Source organism: Octodon degus, unplaced genomic scaffold (assembly GCF_000260255.1).
Source record: "Octodon degus isolate 3935 unplaced genomic scaffold, OctDeg1.0 scaffold00089, whole genome shotgun sequence".
Taxonomy (NCBI): Eukaryota; Metazoa; Chordata; class Mammalia; order Rodentia; family Octodontidae; genus Octodon; species Octodon degus.
Window position 1 is genome coordinate 4765611 of NW_004524665.1, and position 15650 is coordinate 4781260.

General features: G+C 52.8%; 2 protein-coding genes across 2 annotated transcripts in view; one reads left to right on the plus strand and one right to left on the minus strand.

The window, feature by feature from the left end:
- The window catches only part of Mroh2a (maestro heat like repeat family member 2A), a 48192-nt gene extending 47798 nt beyond the window's left edge, over nt 1–394 (plus strand). Inside the window, exon 42 of the mRNA XM_023722240.1 lies at nt 224–394. Coding sequence (XP_023578008.1) covers nt 224–345 — 122 coding nt within the window. The 3' untranslated portion in view covers nt 346–394. The remainder of the gene's footprint in view (nt 1–223) is intronic.
- Nucleotides 395–3719: 3325 nt separating this feature from the next.
- Hjurp (Holliday junction recognition protein) lies at nt 3720–14696 on the minus strand. Its single transcript, XM_023722067.1, has 9 exons — nt 14566–14696; nt 14382–14448; nt 13727–13782; nt 11873–11933; nt 10203–10264; nt 8775–8867; nt 8400–8478; nt 5722–7180; nt 3720–3802 (listed from the first exon to the last, which is right to left on the minus strand). The coding sequence occupies exons 1-9, from the start codon at nt 14674–14676 to the stop codon at nt 3751–3753; spliced, it is 2040 nt and encodes a 679-aa protein (XP_023577835.1). The 5' UTR covers nt 14677–14696; the 3' UTR covers nt 3720–3750.
- Between the last annotated feature and the right edge of the window lie 954 nt (nt 14697–15650).

The window sequence follows — 15650 nt, forward strand, 5'->3', positions numbered from 1 at the left end:
CCCCCACCCCCCCACCCCCGCCCCACTTCAGCCCTGAGGTCTTGCTGGGTGTGGGGCACAGCTCCACCTGCTGGTCTTTGGCCTTGTGTCCAGAAGGCTCTGAGACGGCCCTCCCAGGCGGCATCCTGCCTCAGCCTGCATTCAGGCCAGGGCCCGACACAGGGTGCGTGGCGACACAGGGTGTGTGGCTCTGCACACAGGCCGACCCTTCCTCTGCTCTCAGCTCTCCAGGAGCTGCAGCTGGACTCAGACCCTGGCGTCAGGAGGGCAGCCCTGGAGGCCCTGAAAGTCCTGGACAGCTGCAGTCAGGCCTGGTTCCCAGCTTTGCCACAAGGAGTGTCCTAGGGGTCCAAGCAGGCCATGGGTCTTGCTTCCTGAGTGCTGACCCCTTCCACAGCAATGCAAACCATTTTTAACTTAGTTTTGAAGGAAAACTTTACAGAACAGTGAGTAGGCCTGCTTCTTCCTGCTGAAATAAACCTGCAATGCTACTGGACTGCAGTATCCTGACTGAGGGGATGACATCCTAGAACCAAGACACAGAGCCAAGGGAACCTGAGCCCTCACAGGCCACTTCCTTCTCGCTTTGTCCCATGGTGTGCCCGACAGTTTATGCCCCGAGTCTGAGCCTCCCTGGCTTTGTGTCCATGGCGTCTTACCCATGCAGGGCACGTGCCCGCCCCACCTGCCAGGGGAGGCGATCTGCTGCCCACCTTCCGCTTAGGGACCTCATTCCTAAAAAGGCTGACGTGTACCAGCTGACCATGACACAAGGCTTTCAGGGCGGAGTGCAGTGGCAGCCCCCAAGGCAGTGTCCCTCCTCATGGCAGAGAAACAAACAGAGGAGGCCTCCCCCACCCATCTTGAGGTGCCCCAGGTTCCCAAAGCATGTTGGGCTGTCAGTGAGGGTGAACAGAATTTGGCTGAGGGTTGAATAGGAGAAATCAGCCCCACGTCCAAGGGATAAGAGAGGAGACAAGAAAGAGACTTTCCTACACTAAGGCAATCAACAGAATGGTCCCCAGCACCCTGCAAGCACTAAAGACAGCCTCTACGGGTCCCCTCAAAGGATAGGGGTTCCTCTCCAGCCCGACTCAGCCTCCACTCCAGTCTGCTCTAGATGCTGTTGGAGCTGCTTTGCGGCTCCTAGGGAACAAATAGTGGAGCTGTTTCCTGCTGGGCGATGAGATGCCTCAGCAAACAGCGAGATGCGTGCGCAGGCGCACCTGGCACATGCGCATATCACGTGGCCAAGGGCCCCACGCGAGGTTCAGACATAAACGGGAACAGAGGGACTTCAGCCCGCTCCTGAACAGGTAACAGCAGCTAGAAAAAGTACTCTCTCTGGCCACGGAAAAGGTAGCTCCAGAAGAATGAAACGCCAGAAAGCTGAATGACAAGTCACAGGTTGAATTGATTTTCAATAAATATAAACTCAATGGGCTTGTACAGAGAGATCCAAACCAAGCCAGAGGAAAGAGGCGAGTTCTCAGGACTTTGGGAGGGCCAGGCCCCCCAGCACAGCACCCTGGAGCTCAGGGCAGAAGACAGCAAACTATGCTGAGTTCACAACCACCGTGGTGACCCTGGCCCCAGAGGCAGCACCCTGAGGAATCAGTGACCCCAGGGAGTCAGGCTCCAGCTGCACCTGTACCATCTGTGACTGCAACCCCCCACCTCTGACCGTGTCCACATCGTGGCCCATGTGCTTCTACCCAGGATATGAGAATAAACTAGCTACAGGGAACTCTTCAGAAAGAATCCGTCCTCACAGAACACCTAAGACAAGCTGCCTGTACAGAGGTGCTTAACTCACCATGTTCCACTTGTGCCTGTTAAAGGGCTTGTGGTAGAGGGCAGGGCCAGGCTCAGCCTCTTACCAGAAATACCTTAATTCTCTGCTGACGGATGCCTCTGGTTAGGCCCCAGAGCACCTCTAGTACCAGCACCCCAGGACCTTGCTTCCAACAGACCTCAGGGGGTCACCCTTAAACTGTGGCACCTGGCATGCTAGTTCTCATCAAATGCAAACCACCTTAGTGAAACAAAGCCCAGGAACGCATGCACTAAATACCTCAAGCGCAAATTAAAAGTGGACATTTACAGGTCCCTTCCTAGCAGACTGGCTAAAGCCGTCACTACTCCCACCCTCCCATGCTGAACACCAGAACATCAAAACCTCTCAGACCCTATGGCAACCCGTGACAGGTTTCTGATGGAGAGTGGGTTGTACCCCAGGAAGCAGGGGCCCCAAGAGGTCTAGAAGTGGGGCCACCCTGTCCAAGGCTAGCTGAGGTGAGCCTCTGGGCCCAGCTGTGTGTTGAGGGCACCCTCCTTCATGTATTCAGCACACAGGGGGAGGCCCTGACTTGGCAGGCTGGGACTGGAGAGGAGCCTTTGGGAGATTGAGGCTGGAGGTCCCTGGAGCCTCGGGATGGGCTGCATTCTGCCATTCCTCCTTCCTTCCCCGCCAGGCTGGACCCTGGCTTAGGACCGAGACAACCCTTGCTGTGCAAGCCCCCAGGAGGCTACTCCTGAGGCCTGAGCCGACTCATGGCTACTGTTAACCTTGTCCCAGCAACACAGGGTGACAGAGGCTGGGGACATCCAGAGTGAATCACCAAGGAAGGAGAAAAAAGTGTGTAACCCTTTCCTATCTTTAATCTTTTATGGAAAGCACACCCACACGCGCACGTACACGCATGCAGCACACATATCAGAGAGCAAGGTATCAACAAGTATTACTCCTGCTGGTCAGTTCATGGACTCTGCCACTGTTCTTGAATATCAGAAGTGAGCCATTAACAACAGTGTTTTATCAGTCTCAACAGGGACGCAGGTGACGCGGCTGCTCTGCAGCGTGGGTGGCAGGGCTACTGTGGGACTGCTGAGACACAGCACGCTTTCACCGGCTCCAGGAGGGAGTTACTTCTTTAGGGGAGCAGAGTCCGGGCCACCGCCTCGAGTGGAGGAAGCTATGTGTGGGGTCTGAGTAACAGGCCACGCGGTCACATTTCCCTTCAGGGACACTGCATTCAGGTTTAAATGTAGGTTTTTAAAAGAAACATAAAAAAAAAAAAAAAAATTAAATTAAAAAATAACAGGAAATGGAGAATTCTCAGAACATATCTAATTTTAAAAAGAAAACCTGAGACAAAAGGGCCTATAAGGCTGACTTGAAAATCTAAATTGAAGCTGGGCCTGGTGGTGGAAAACTAACTCCAGCACTCAGGAGGCTGAGGCAGGAGGAACACGGGGAGTTCGAGGCCTGTGTGGGCTGCAGAGTGAATTCAAGGCAGTCTGAATTACACAGCAGGATCCTGTCTCGTAAAAACAAAAACCCCCCTAATTTACACAATATTAATAATAGGAACCCAGAGTTCACTGTGCCAGAAGAGTTTCCCTGAATCTGCATCAAGGGTGGATAAGCCACACATGTCCTACTTTCAAACAAAAAAGAGCTAGGGGTGTGGCCCAGGGCAGAGTGCTTTTTAGCAAACTTGAGGCCCTGGGTCCCATGACCAGTACTGTAGAACAAGAAGAAAGAACAGCTGGGTGCTGTGGCTCAGGACTGAGCTGCACACAGGAGGCTGAGGCAGGAGGATACAGAGCAGGAGGACCAGCCCAGCCTCCTAGCAAGACTGAGTCAGGAGGGAAAAAACGGAAACAGCCACAAACAAAGCAGAGCATCAGAGAGCGAGGGTCGCAGCTCCAAGGAACCTGGCTACATATTTTTAGTTTTGAATTCTTCTAACCAAAATCACTTTTCTCTTCCATCCTGAAGGATGTGTTCTTCTTTCCCCTGAAGAGAAAAAGACAGTGATTTCAGTATAATTCCACAAGAGCTCCAAAGACAGCCAGCAAAAACTTACCTGCTTTATATTCCATTGTGTAGTTACAAAGATACATGTCCATTTTTAAAATGTCACTGTATTAATAAAGAAGCCGAGGGACCTAACAACAGAAAGCCACTCTAGGCAGGTACACCCTCAAATCCTGGCCTCCACCGTGGGGCGCACACTCTAGGAGGCTGAGGCAGGAAAACAAGTTCAAGCCCAGAGGGGGCAACTTAGTGAGACCCTCTCAACAGACAGAGTAAAAAAGGGCCAAGATCCAGCTTGGTCCAAAGGCTCTGGGCTCAGGCTCAACCCTCAGCACCACACACCCTGCACCGCTTGTGTCAATCAGACCGAGTCTAAGTCAGCAGGCTCAGCCTGCGCCTGCTCGCAGCAAGAATCTGCACAAGGGGGAAGGGTCTCCTCAGGGTCTCCCAGGTGGCCTATAGGAGAGCCACAGCGTGGTCAGGACACAGGAGAGGCTGAAGAGTGAATTCAAGGCAGTCTGAATTACACAGTGAGTAATTTTCCTCACGGTGAGTGGAAAATCTGTGCCCTCCCTACACGACTGCGGTGATGGCCACAGTACTCAGCCATCATGGTCCACAGGAATGCTAAAACCCTGCTGGGCACTAAGGGCTGAGCACTGTCCCCCTCTCAGGTAAGGTGACACCTGCTCACGGGGTGGGACAACTTAGCATCACTGTCATGGCCAGACCAGAGAAAGAAGCCCCAGGCAGGCAGTAGGACCTTAGGGGAGGACCGTCTTGTGACAGCTGCAGGCTATCACTCTCAAGGTCACCTCCAGAGCAGGACCTGGGACCTCAGAGGCCTTAGCCAGGCCAGACTCAGTGAAGAGCCACAGCTGAAGGTCCCCTTCCCCGGCACTGCTTTGTCCTGGGGAAGCCATGTGGGTGCAGGAGGGGGGCCGACATGCAGGTGGCTGAGCACTGCTCTGGACTGCCGTCTTGCAGGTGAACAGAGGAACTGTCCACACAGCCCAGGGGGTGAGCAGCACTCTCCAGGCTTAGCGTCCCCTACCCCTGGGACCTCTGCCCTGGGCAGCAGCCTTTCCTCCAATCATTCCCTCAAACAGGAAGGCGAATGCTGCTGCAGACATGCCTGCTTTGCTTCCGCCAGTGCCTGGAGGGCGTCGCCTGGAGGTGAATCGGATGCACAAAGCCCGACCAGAGATTCTAGAGATTCAGGCCAAGGGACTGCGGTTACAGGCAGAGCAGGGGTGAGGCCTGGGGGTGGCGCGTCTACACCAGCTGCCCACAGCAGGTTGGAACCCAGGGTTGTCAGAAAGTCAGGGCTTCCAGGTCCCTTTCACCTCAGTGTACCTATTTTCTGAGCATAAGATAAAGGAGTGGGAAACGTCACATTGGCAAAGATGAAAGATAGTAACAAGTACAAATTTTTAATAAAAAAAAAAAGCCTAAATCATTCTGATGGAAAATGTGCAGCTACTCTTCCTTCAAGAGTATTTCAGGCGGGGGAGATAGCTCAGTAGAATAAGTGCTTGACTGGCAAGCGCAAGGTCCTGAGTTTGAGCCCTGGTATCACCGAAAAAGTAAATAAATAAATAAATAAAATCAGAATATTTCTAGTTGTACTTTGATGTGTTTTCCTCAGAAACATGTACTTCATATAAATGCTGATTTTAGAGACAGGAAAAGACTTGGGGACAGTGCGTGGGAAATAAACATTTACAGGAGTCCTGCTGGAACTGGGCAGAAGTGGCACAGGGCTGGGTGTGCCCTCATCTGACAGCAGGCGCGAGGACCCAAGACGCAACTCCAACACTTCAAAAACCAAACAAGAAACAAAGGCCATGGCCTCCAGAGCTGTTGCTCTCAAAATACTCACAGGGACCCCTGGCTACTGGTTGTGCTGGCAGGGGCTGGGCAGCTGCCTGGTCTGCAATCTGTACACCTGGGGTTCCAACATCCTGCGTCGTTTTACGGGGACTGGAGGGTCCCTCTGGGCTGTGCCCGCAAACACGTGGGCCTCAAATGTAGTGGGATCCTGTGGACTTCTCAAGAGCCCCTGGAGGCAGGGGTCTAGGTGTGATCTTCGGATGCTGTTTCCTGTGTGGCCCTGAACTCCCGCCCTGGCCTTATCTGCACACACTCTGACGAGTGAAGGCAACTTTGCTGGCTGAGGGGACACTGGGATGTACTTCTGATGAAGTTGGTCAAATCTTTCTTTAATTTCATCATAGCGACTCTTAGGTGAGCTGGGGGCTTCTGTCCTTGGTACTGAAATAGCATGGCTGGGTGATACTGCTTTTCTGATGGTTTCAGAATTGTGTCCTTGAAAAAGGTCAGATGTCTGCATAGAGCTGCCTGGGCTCTGCGGGGGATGGGACTTTGAATCCCTCCTTGGGGGACACCTGCTCACTTCAGCTGATCTTTTGTCCAGGTACTCAAAAATCTCACTTAAGCTTTTAGCTTTTGCTCTGTTGAAAGGAAACCTCAGCCTGTGGGCCCCTGAGCCCCAGGGAGCACCTGGCCTCACACCACCACCTCTGTACACGTCTAAGGCCAGGGAGTCTGAGTGTCCAGCGGCTTGAGGATGTCTTCTAGGACTCAGGCAGCATTCAAGATAAAACCTGTCAAACTTGCTTTCAATCTCCCTGTATCGATTCCCTGCATGGTCCTGCAGCGCGTGTGGCCGGGGAACTACTTTCCTAGGTGAAATTAACCATCCTAAGGCCGTAAGTCGATTTTCCCAATCAAGATGCATTGAGCTGAAGTCCAAGGAAGACAATGAAGACGGCGTCCAGGGCGTCCTCACCTGAAGCTCCTTCGGACTAGGCTCTACCTGAGGGAGCTGGGGACTGTTCTCTTTAAAAGTCCTTTTCAACTTTAAATCTGTCTTGTGGCGAGTGACCTGCAGCAAGTTCTTGCAGTCTCGCAGCGTTCGCCTCTTTCTCTGGAGCTCTAGGCAGGGTGGGGACCTCGCCTTGGCGCACCCCTGGGAGTGCCTGGCCCCTTTGCAGCACGCCTCACTAGTCTGCACCCGGCCCCTCCGGGGATGCCTCCTCCGCGAGCTCCAGCTCTGCATGATGAGCGTTTTGGTGGAGATGGTAGAGGACGGCCTTGTGCTGAGCAGCCGACTCATAGAGTGCAGCATGCCCTCGTACAGGTCGCTGATGGTCACGCTGCAGATGTCAGTGGCCTCAAAGGACTGGTTGCTGGTCTCCAGGAACGAGAGACTGTCACTTCTAGGTACTATGGCCATGTCTTCTGGGTAAGGGTGCAAGGGACCCCGGGCTGGTGGAGAGGAAGCCGGCTGCCTGGGGCTCCTGAGGCGCTCTGCTGAGTCCCCACCAGAAGATCCTGGGAGAAAAGCACACCAAGTCAGGAAGCGTCGCCTCCCCATCACCCATGTGTACAGAGCACACAGCGTACGTAGATCCTGGTCATACCTCTTTTAAACAAAACAAGCCTTAAATATTTAGGAACAAGTCTTGCCAGGGAGGGCAGCTAGATTCCCAGTCACTCTTACACACCTTCTTTTGCAACATGTGAAATAAATACATTTTAAAATTGTATTTAAAAAGAATTCAAACCAATGGGAAAACTCTAACGCCTTGTCATGGCTGGTTGTGCGACAGTGGAGGGGTGAACTGGTGCTCCTGGACTGACAGGGACCTGGGTCAGAGGACATGGAGGAGGCCCGAGGTGGGACTACTTGGGTGTCAAGAGGAGGAACGCTGGCCAGACTGTGACAGGTGCATTTTAAAAAGGCTCATGAATTCGTACAGAGCCCCGAAAAGCAAAAAAATAGTAATCAAAGGTCTGGGTTGCCACCAACACAGGTAACCACCACTAGAAACCAGCAAAAAGCTCAAAGGGAACCCCAAGGAGAGGGACCCTGCAGTGAGAAGTTGGCAGGTCCCATCTCCACTGAACAATCAGCACCAGTGGGACAGCCTGAGGCCATGTCCTAGGAGGACAGAATGTCACAGGTAGTATTCACGCCGAAAATAAACCAGGAACCTAACTGCAGCGGAGTCAGCGGACTCTAAACTGAGGGACCTCTGCAAGCCAGTGGCCTACTGAAGACTGAAGGTAACAACTCCACGCACTGGGTGGGGACTGGATGGGAGGAGCAGGAGCAGAGGGTGTGGCCAGCTCAGGGGGGCCAAAGCTGAACCTGCCAGCTCATAGGATTCAGGGTGTAGAACTATCCTGTTCTAGACCCACATGAAGCACTCAGCAATACTGGATGCATGAACCAAGCACGTGGTTGGAGCTCCCCGTGTGCAGGGGCTGTGCAGCAGCTGGAGATGCACCGTAAGTGTGTTCACTAAAGCACCCCTCTGCTGCGGGGCGATTGAGGATGTCTATGCTAGAAGAGGGGATGGAGAGCTGGCGGGGACTCCCATGCCACACTGCAGGGGTCCCAGGATTTCTTATAATGTGTAGGTGTCCCTACAGCTGAAGTGCTGGGTGGACTGGGCCATGATGGGACATGTTGAGCCCAGGGTCCCAGTGGCTCCAGGAAGAGCAAAGGCTGCGCATCTGGTTTGTGTAGTTTCAATGTCACACTTACCAGGCTGGGGCAAGACAGGCAAGGCCGAGGAAGGGCCTAGGGTCTCAGGTGTGTCCTTCCTGACTCCCTTCGCTATAGCCTGGAATCAAAGCCAATGATTACAGGACAGTCACAGGATGTGAGAACTGGGGAGCACCAGGACGGTCCCTCCCCTGGAGGGTGGAATCCCAACCCCTGACTTGTGGCACCAGAATCCCAACCCCTGACTTGTGGCACCAGGAGCTGCCCCTCTTCCAACAAAATTGCGGATCTTTAGCGCGGCCCTGCTGTCAAGCACGGAATGTGAAGACGGGCCAGCGGGGCTCCAGGCCATGCAAGGAGACTTGAGCGTCTACTTCATGGTGTGGCTGTAAAGCAGACATGAGAAACAAATACCTCAAAGTATCCCGCGTCCTGCAGCAGGATGTCCACCTGGGTCAGGTACTTCCTTCTTAACTCGTCTTTCACAGGGCTCTGAGGCACTGCAGGCTGATGAAAAAGAGAAGCACAGCATTGCTGAGGGCCGCCAGGTACAGCTGGCCTCGTGAGTTCTGGAACCCACCAGCAAGCTTGTTAGTATACGGTCTTTAGGTGGAGGTACTCGAAGTTACTCTTTCCTCTGTGCTGTCAGCAGTTCAGGGTGGTGGAGCCCCTGCATGTGCAGTGGTGCATGACCATAACCGCGGGCACTCAGGAGGCTGAAGCAGGACTCCCGAGTTCCAAGCCAGCCTAAATTACAGAGACTCTCAAAATACCAAAAAGCAAAACCACCTTCCTAAAAAGTAGTGCAGTCCCTCCGAAAATTCACTGACCCAGTGTTTTAACTTCAGGGAATGTACCCAGGGCAACCATCTAGAAGAAAATAAAAAACACACTAGCCAGGAGATGTTTATGACAGCCGTACCAGACCTGAAAAACAAAGACAATCTGAATATTTGTGACAGCGATCAGGTTCAACCCTTAGTAAGAACCCAGCTGGTAAGTAGATGAGGGGCTCCGGGTCTGGAGGCAGAGGCGGTGGGGAATCCCACCCGAGGCTTGTCAGACACTGCCAGGGCTCCCGCCTCCTCTCTGCACCTGCATGGGATTGGGCCAGGGGTCTAGATCACAAGTGGACAGGGCACTAGCATGGCAGGGCCGGGCCTGCACGCCAGTTCTATACAAGCTCCCTTCCCCCCCTTGCTGCTGATATGACAGAACACATCACAATATTGCTGTTCTGCCCCAGGGCCACCGCCTCTCTGCATTAAGGTAACAAGTCATATGAAGGGGTCATAGCAACTCTGCACAAAAGGCAGCTTCAGTGGAGAACTGGGCACTGGGTATCTTGGCATCTGAGGGCAGGTGTGGTAGGGCTGGGAAAGACACCGGGCGAATCTCACCTACCCTAGGAAGCGAGCAGAAGGCAGCCTGAGACCATGCACAGAGCCAGCGGTTCTGTGGCTCCTGGACAGGTTGGGTAGAGACACACAAGTAGCACTCATCACCGAGGGCAGTGGCCCTGTGACTGCATGGGCTTCAAGGGCTGACCCGGAAGTACTTCCCCATACATGGTCTGCAGGGTGAGCCTGATTTGAGGCCCAGGCTGGGAGCCTCGGCAGAGGCCGCATGGCCGTAGAGTGATAATCCTTCTGCAGGACTGACAATCACGCCAGCCTAGCAAGCCGGCTGTCCTGGCTGCCAAGTGCTCGGCTGAGGGGGTACACATAGCTTGGGGGACTGGAAGCAGGGGACCAAAGACCAGAGGTGTGGCAGCCATGAGGGCACAGGCAGAGGACCTGTGGGGATACCAAGAAGCCCTCCATCCTCACTGGTGGTACTCACCAGGGCGCAGGCAGAAGGGGAGCCCTGGTCTGAAACTGCGTCGGTGTCACTACTCTCTGAATCTAGAAGTAAACGAGAAAATGGTAAGCAGGATTTAAAAAAAAAAATTTTTTTAAGTGCATAAAAAGTAGTAAAAGGGCCGGGGAGATGGCTCATTGGAATAAGTGCTTCCCTGGCAAGCGCAAGACCCTGAGTTCAATTCCCGGTTCCGCCAAAAAAAAAAAAGAAAAAAATAAATAAATAAAATAAAAATAAAAAATAGTAAAAAAAAAGAAATGACACACAATTTCACTAACTATAATGAATTCAACAATGGTTGTTACATTGCATATTGTCTTTGAATTAGTTGTTCAGATTACGAGATATAAGCATGCAAAATTGGTCAAAAGAAATTGAAGAGAAAGAAAACAGAGGCAGGCAGGATTTTTAGGAAAACCTGTATATTCTTATCAAGGTTGGTTTTTGTATCATCTCGAGTATGTTCTACTTTAAAAATCTCCTTGCTTTGAATGCTTTCTTTCCTTGGGGACAAAGCCACCTATCACTAGTCAAGGCTGCAACGAGCAGCAGGACATGCCTTTCCTACTAGCAGTGGCTGCTGGGCCTCTGATCTTAGAAGCTGAGGTCCTGCCCTGGCACTGCCCAGTGGGATGCGCTAGGTTCCACCTGCTGCCCAGTCACCAGGGGCCATGTGGCTCGGAACTAACTCCAGCAGTCTGGGAAATTCATAGATAAAAGTATTTATGGAGTTAGGATTTGGGTTAGTATCAGTAAAAAGAAAAATCCCATTATTTTGAGATTTTCTTTCTAATCCTATCCCCAAAAGAACAATTTTATCAGTAACATATGACTCAGCAACTCATGTTACCAGCTGCCTGCCGTAGACAAGTTGCCAGGAAGGAGCTGGGCGGGAGACAAGGGCTGTGGAGTGGCCAGTGGCTGGGGTAGTGATGCACACCTGTGACCCCAGTGCCCTAGAGGGATGAGGCAGGAGGGCTGTCTCAGCTCAGCTTGTGTAACTTGGGGAGATGCTGCCGCAAAAGAAAAAGGGGGTCAGGAAGCAGCACGGGGTGAAGCTCCTGGCTCAAGCCTGGTGTCCCCCTCCTCCTCCCAAGCTGGCTTCCTCCCATACAGGCAGTGTCTGGCCAGGGAGGGAGTAAGCAGGGGGCTGCCACGTGGGCGCTTTCCTGGAAGTGTAGGTGGAGGGAGGGAACAGAGGGAAGGGAGCTGACAGGGACACTACAGCTGCGTGGGGAGAGTCTCACAGAAATGGAGCAAGGCTAAGTGCCCATGGAGGACGCAGGCTGGAGAGGAGCTGAGAGAAGAAGGAAGGTGAAGGAAGGGTGGGTGGGCGGGCGGAGGAGGAAGAAGGGCACAGCGGCCTTGCAGAGGCAGGAAGGTCTAGGTGGAGTGTGCATTCAGGGCAAGGCTAAGCCTTATCAACACCCGCGTGCTGTTCACCTGCTGGCCACCGTGGATGGACCTTGCTGGGCGAGAGACGGCCCCCCCGGCCTTCAGGCTGCTTGGGAAGTGGTGGCAGGCTGTGTTAAGATGTCTTTAGCTTTTAAGTGGGAAAACTTTTATAACGAGGAGTCTTTAAACTGTCATAGGGGACCATCTGTTGAGCAGGGGCCCCGTTGGCCTCCCAGCTGAGCCTGGGCTGCACTCACCTGTGTCCTGGGCCTGTGCACAGGGATGTAGGAGCTCATCGCCTTGCTTCTCGGGGGTGTCCTGGAGGTGCAAAAATCAGTCAAGACACACAGAGAGCACTTCGTGAGGCCCTGGTTCACTAAGCCCACAGTCCTTCCCCAGGCGCAGGAAGCTTCGAGAGCACTGAGCACGCAATACGCCCAATGGGCCATGCACCTTAAGAAGCACCAGACCCGTCACAGCAGGGAGTGGGTTCTGGGGAGACCCCTTGGGAGGGAGGGGCCTCGGGGTCACTCCTGCAGGCCCAGGAGATTTGGGTACTGAGTAACACTAGCCCAAACCTTCCTCTGGAACATCACTCGCCCCCAGTGAAGATGCTGCATACCGAGGTTGCCATCTCCCACCACTCCACGGCAGTGATCTCAGGTCACTTTGCACATTAGGTTTTTGGGGAAAGACAGGCAGCCAGGCCCAGCCACCAACAGCAATTACAGTGAGGTTGTGGTTGTCCGATTTGTAATCACAGCTATACCCAACTTTACAATCCCAAGAAAGGGTCTAAATATTATACAGATGCTGAGCAGGAGTCCTCTCACACTTGAAGTAAAAACCTTAGAGAAATGTCCAGAGAGAAACACTGGGCCACCAGGACCATCCTAGCACTGTGCTGAGAAGTAAGGAGAGCGCGACCTCTGGCTGCCGAGCCCCACTTCCCCATGTCTACTGCAAAGGAAGCTACTCAGCCCAGGGAAGAGGGCAGGACCAGGATGTACCCGAGGACTACACAAGATGGGGTTAGATGAACTCTGTGGGAACACAGCCACACCTGTTCCGTTACACCTGTCCTGCAGGGGCTTCCCCTACAACAGTGCCAAGTAGCTATGGCAACACACGTACAGTGGCAAGTCTTAGATACTTACATCTGCCCTGCATAGAAAAAGCGACTGAATCACACAATGCATGAAGAGAAAGGTTCCCCATGTATATTAACTGGAAAGGGATTTAAAAAATGTATAGTTTTAAAACATGCTTTACACACAGATGTCAAACTACACTTAAGTACTCTTAAGTACTTCTAACATTTCTATGGTTAAAGTTACTAATCAAGAAGGTTTGATTTTTAGAATTGCTGTCAATACTGTATAACCTTAACCTTGAGGGTTTTATTCCTGGACACCAGTTCCCTGACCTATGACCACAGCAGGCACCACAGGCATCTATCTGAGAAGCTCCGACTAACAGAACACCAGACGGACAGCATCGCAAGAGCTACCCGGGCAACAGGCTGCTTGAGTGGAGTTCCATGGCAGGAAGGCAAACCACTGGCACCACCCAGTCAAATGGTGACCGATCACTAGCTGCAAAGCCTTGGGATCATTTGGGGACATGGGGCTTGAAACCCTGTTCTCAGAAGGGAGAGACATGCAGAAGGAAATGCATGCTCCTGCAGACTTCCCTCTGCCTACCTCTTTCTTTGCTTTTCATCTCCTTGACCAGAGAAAGTGGATCTGTCTTTTTTTTTTGGACATAGGGTTCCACTATGTAGTTTGAGACAGCTTTGAACTCACTATGTGGCCCAGGCCTAGTGGGACTATAGCAGTGTGCCTCCACACCCAGCCTGTGGGTATGGTCTTTCCTACAAGGGCTCAACAATGGCTACAGGGCCTGCAGGAGGTCGGCCCAACAGCTCAGCCTCTCCACTTGGAGGCCAGCTGTCAGGAAGCGCTCCCTGCAAACCCTGAAACAGGAATAGGATGAAGGACAAGGAAAGCCAGCATCCTGCCTGCAGGGCCTCAGTGGCTCTCAGCACCAGGTTCTCTCGTAGTGGCGGTCATCCACCCTTCTTGGCAAGTGAAACAATGGACATGGAATACCTGGATTTGTCCTCCGTTTGTTTCTCTTACTAGTTTTCCTCCCCATACTCTCAATCCTTAGAAAAAGAAACAAAAACAGTCATTTCAGTGAAGCAATTCGCAATATTGAAGTTTTGCTTAATCCGTATTTACAGAAGACAAAGTGACAGATACGCAGTGTATATAACAATAAAAGCAAGTCGGCTTTCGGACAGTTTGCTGTTTAACACTGTCAAGTCATGGGTTTTTAATGAGGACTAGACCTTTCATTAACAGAAATCTCTTCTACCTGGCAAGCTCATCAAATTACATCACAACCAGAGGAGAACCGAGCTGTGCCAAGTGCTGTCCTTAACACAGACGTGGAGGGCCACAGATCTACAACGTTTGGAGAATAAGCACATCTTGGGGCAACTGGCTCTTACAGCGCTTCCAGGGGGTCCATACAGTGTATAAACAGCTCAAGCGGGCGAGGGGTGGGGCTCTGGACTCCAAGGCACCAAGGTTTGCCACCTTGGACATAAACATAAACTACAGTTTCAAGGGAACAAGGAATGTTTTGGTCCCCGAGAGTGAGGCGAGTCAGCTCTGTTCGCCAGAGGGCAGAGGCAGTATCTGGAACCCTCGGGCCCCTGGTCACCCTCTCCACACCAGTGCTGGGGGGCGGGCTCCGTACCCTCGGGCGACATGTAGGTCAGCGTGGACATGTGCACCAGCGGGTCGTCCTCGAAGGGGTGCTCAAACTGTGGGGGACAAGGGAGCATCCGATCAGGCCCCGACCCACTCGAATCCCCGCACGCAGCCCTCCCCGCATCCCGGGCCTTCTCCGCCCCAACCCTCCGCCAGCTGGCGGCTCCCACCTTCGCTATCAGCTGCTGCATGCGCTTCTGGAAGCGGCAGCGGTTGTCCCGGAGTTTGAGCAGCAGCTCATCATCCTCTCGGCCCTGGCTCGCCAGAGCCTGGACTTCCATGACAGACGCCGAACCCACACACCGCTCTGCGCAGAATCCGGCTCACCGCTCCCGCGTGCCGTTCAAATAGGCAGCTCCGCCCCGTTTGCTCGGTTTTCATGTTTCTATTGGTTGGCGAGCAAGGGCCTGGCGCTGATTGGGGGATTTCAAACTGGTTTACATTGCTTCCTGCCGGCCAATCCGCGCCCAACTTATAAGCCCCGCCCCTTAAAATTTGCGGGGCGGAAGTGGGGCGAGGTGAGCCGTAAATGAACCCAGGGCCGTGAAGTGTCGCGCCCGCGGCGGGAGTGGGGAGGCCAAGGGGGTTCTTTGCGGCGCGTTGGTGTCTGTTACCATTGTCTCGCTCTCATCTTGTCGCGTGTGTACTTGGCGCTATCGCGGCCCGGAGACGCCTCAGAGAAGGCCGTCCTGGTGTTCCCGCGCGGACTCCATCCGCCGCCGGGTCAGCGGCCCCTGGGCGGCCGGCGGAAGGCGGGGGAAGACGAGGCCTCGCTGCTTGAGATTAAATAAAATGAAAACGAAAATAAATCCCAACCAAAATACCTTTAAGGTGCCCACCAGTGCCATAAACACAAAATATAGGAAAATTTAGCCGGGTGAGGTGGCGCACGCCTATAATCCCAGCTCTTGGGAGGGAGGCTGAGGTAGGAGGGTTGTGAGTTCGAGACCACTTTGGGTACAAAGAGAGGTCTAGACTAGCCTGAATTGCATAGCGAGACCTTGTCTCAGAAAAAAAAAAAAAAAGGAAAATTTGTTTTCACTAGTTTCACAACCTTTCTCTTTACATTTTTGATTGCATATCCTATTTCTTGATAAAAATCTTGTAGCACTTTTCTGGCACTCGGGAATAATTCAGTCTGTATTTAATGATTGGCATTGCTTATGGTCGGTATTTTAGAAAAGCGTTTCCCACGTCATCCCTATATGTGTGCTTGTGCTGATGTGATTCTCATGGTAAGTGACTAATACGAAAG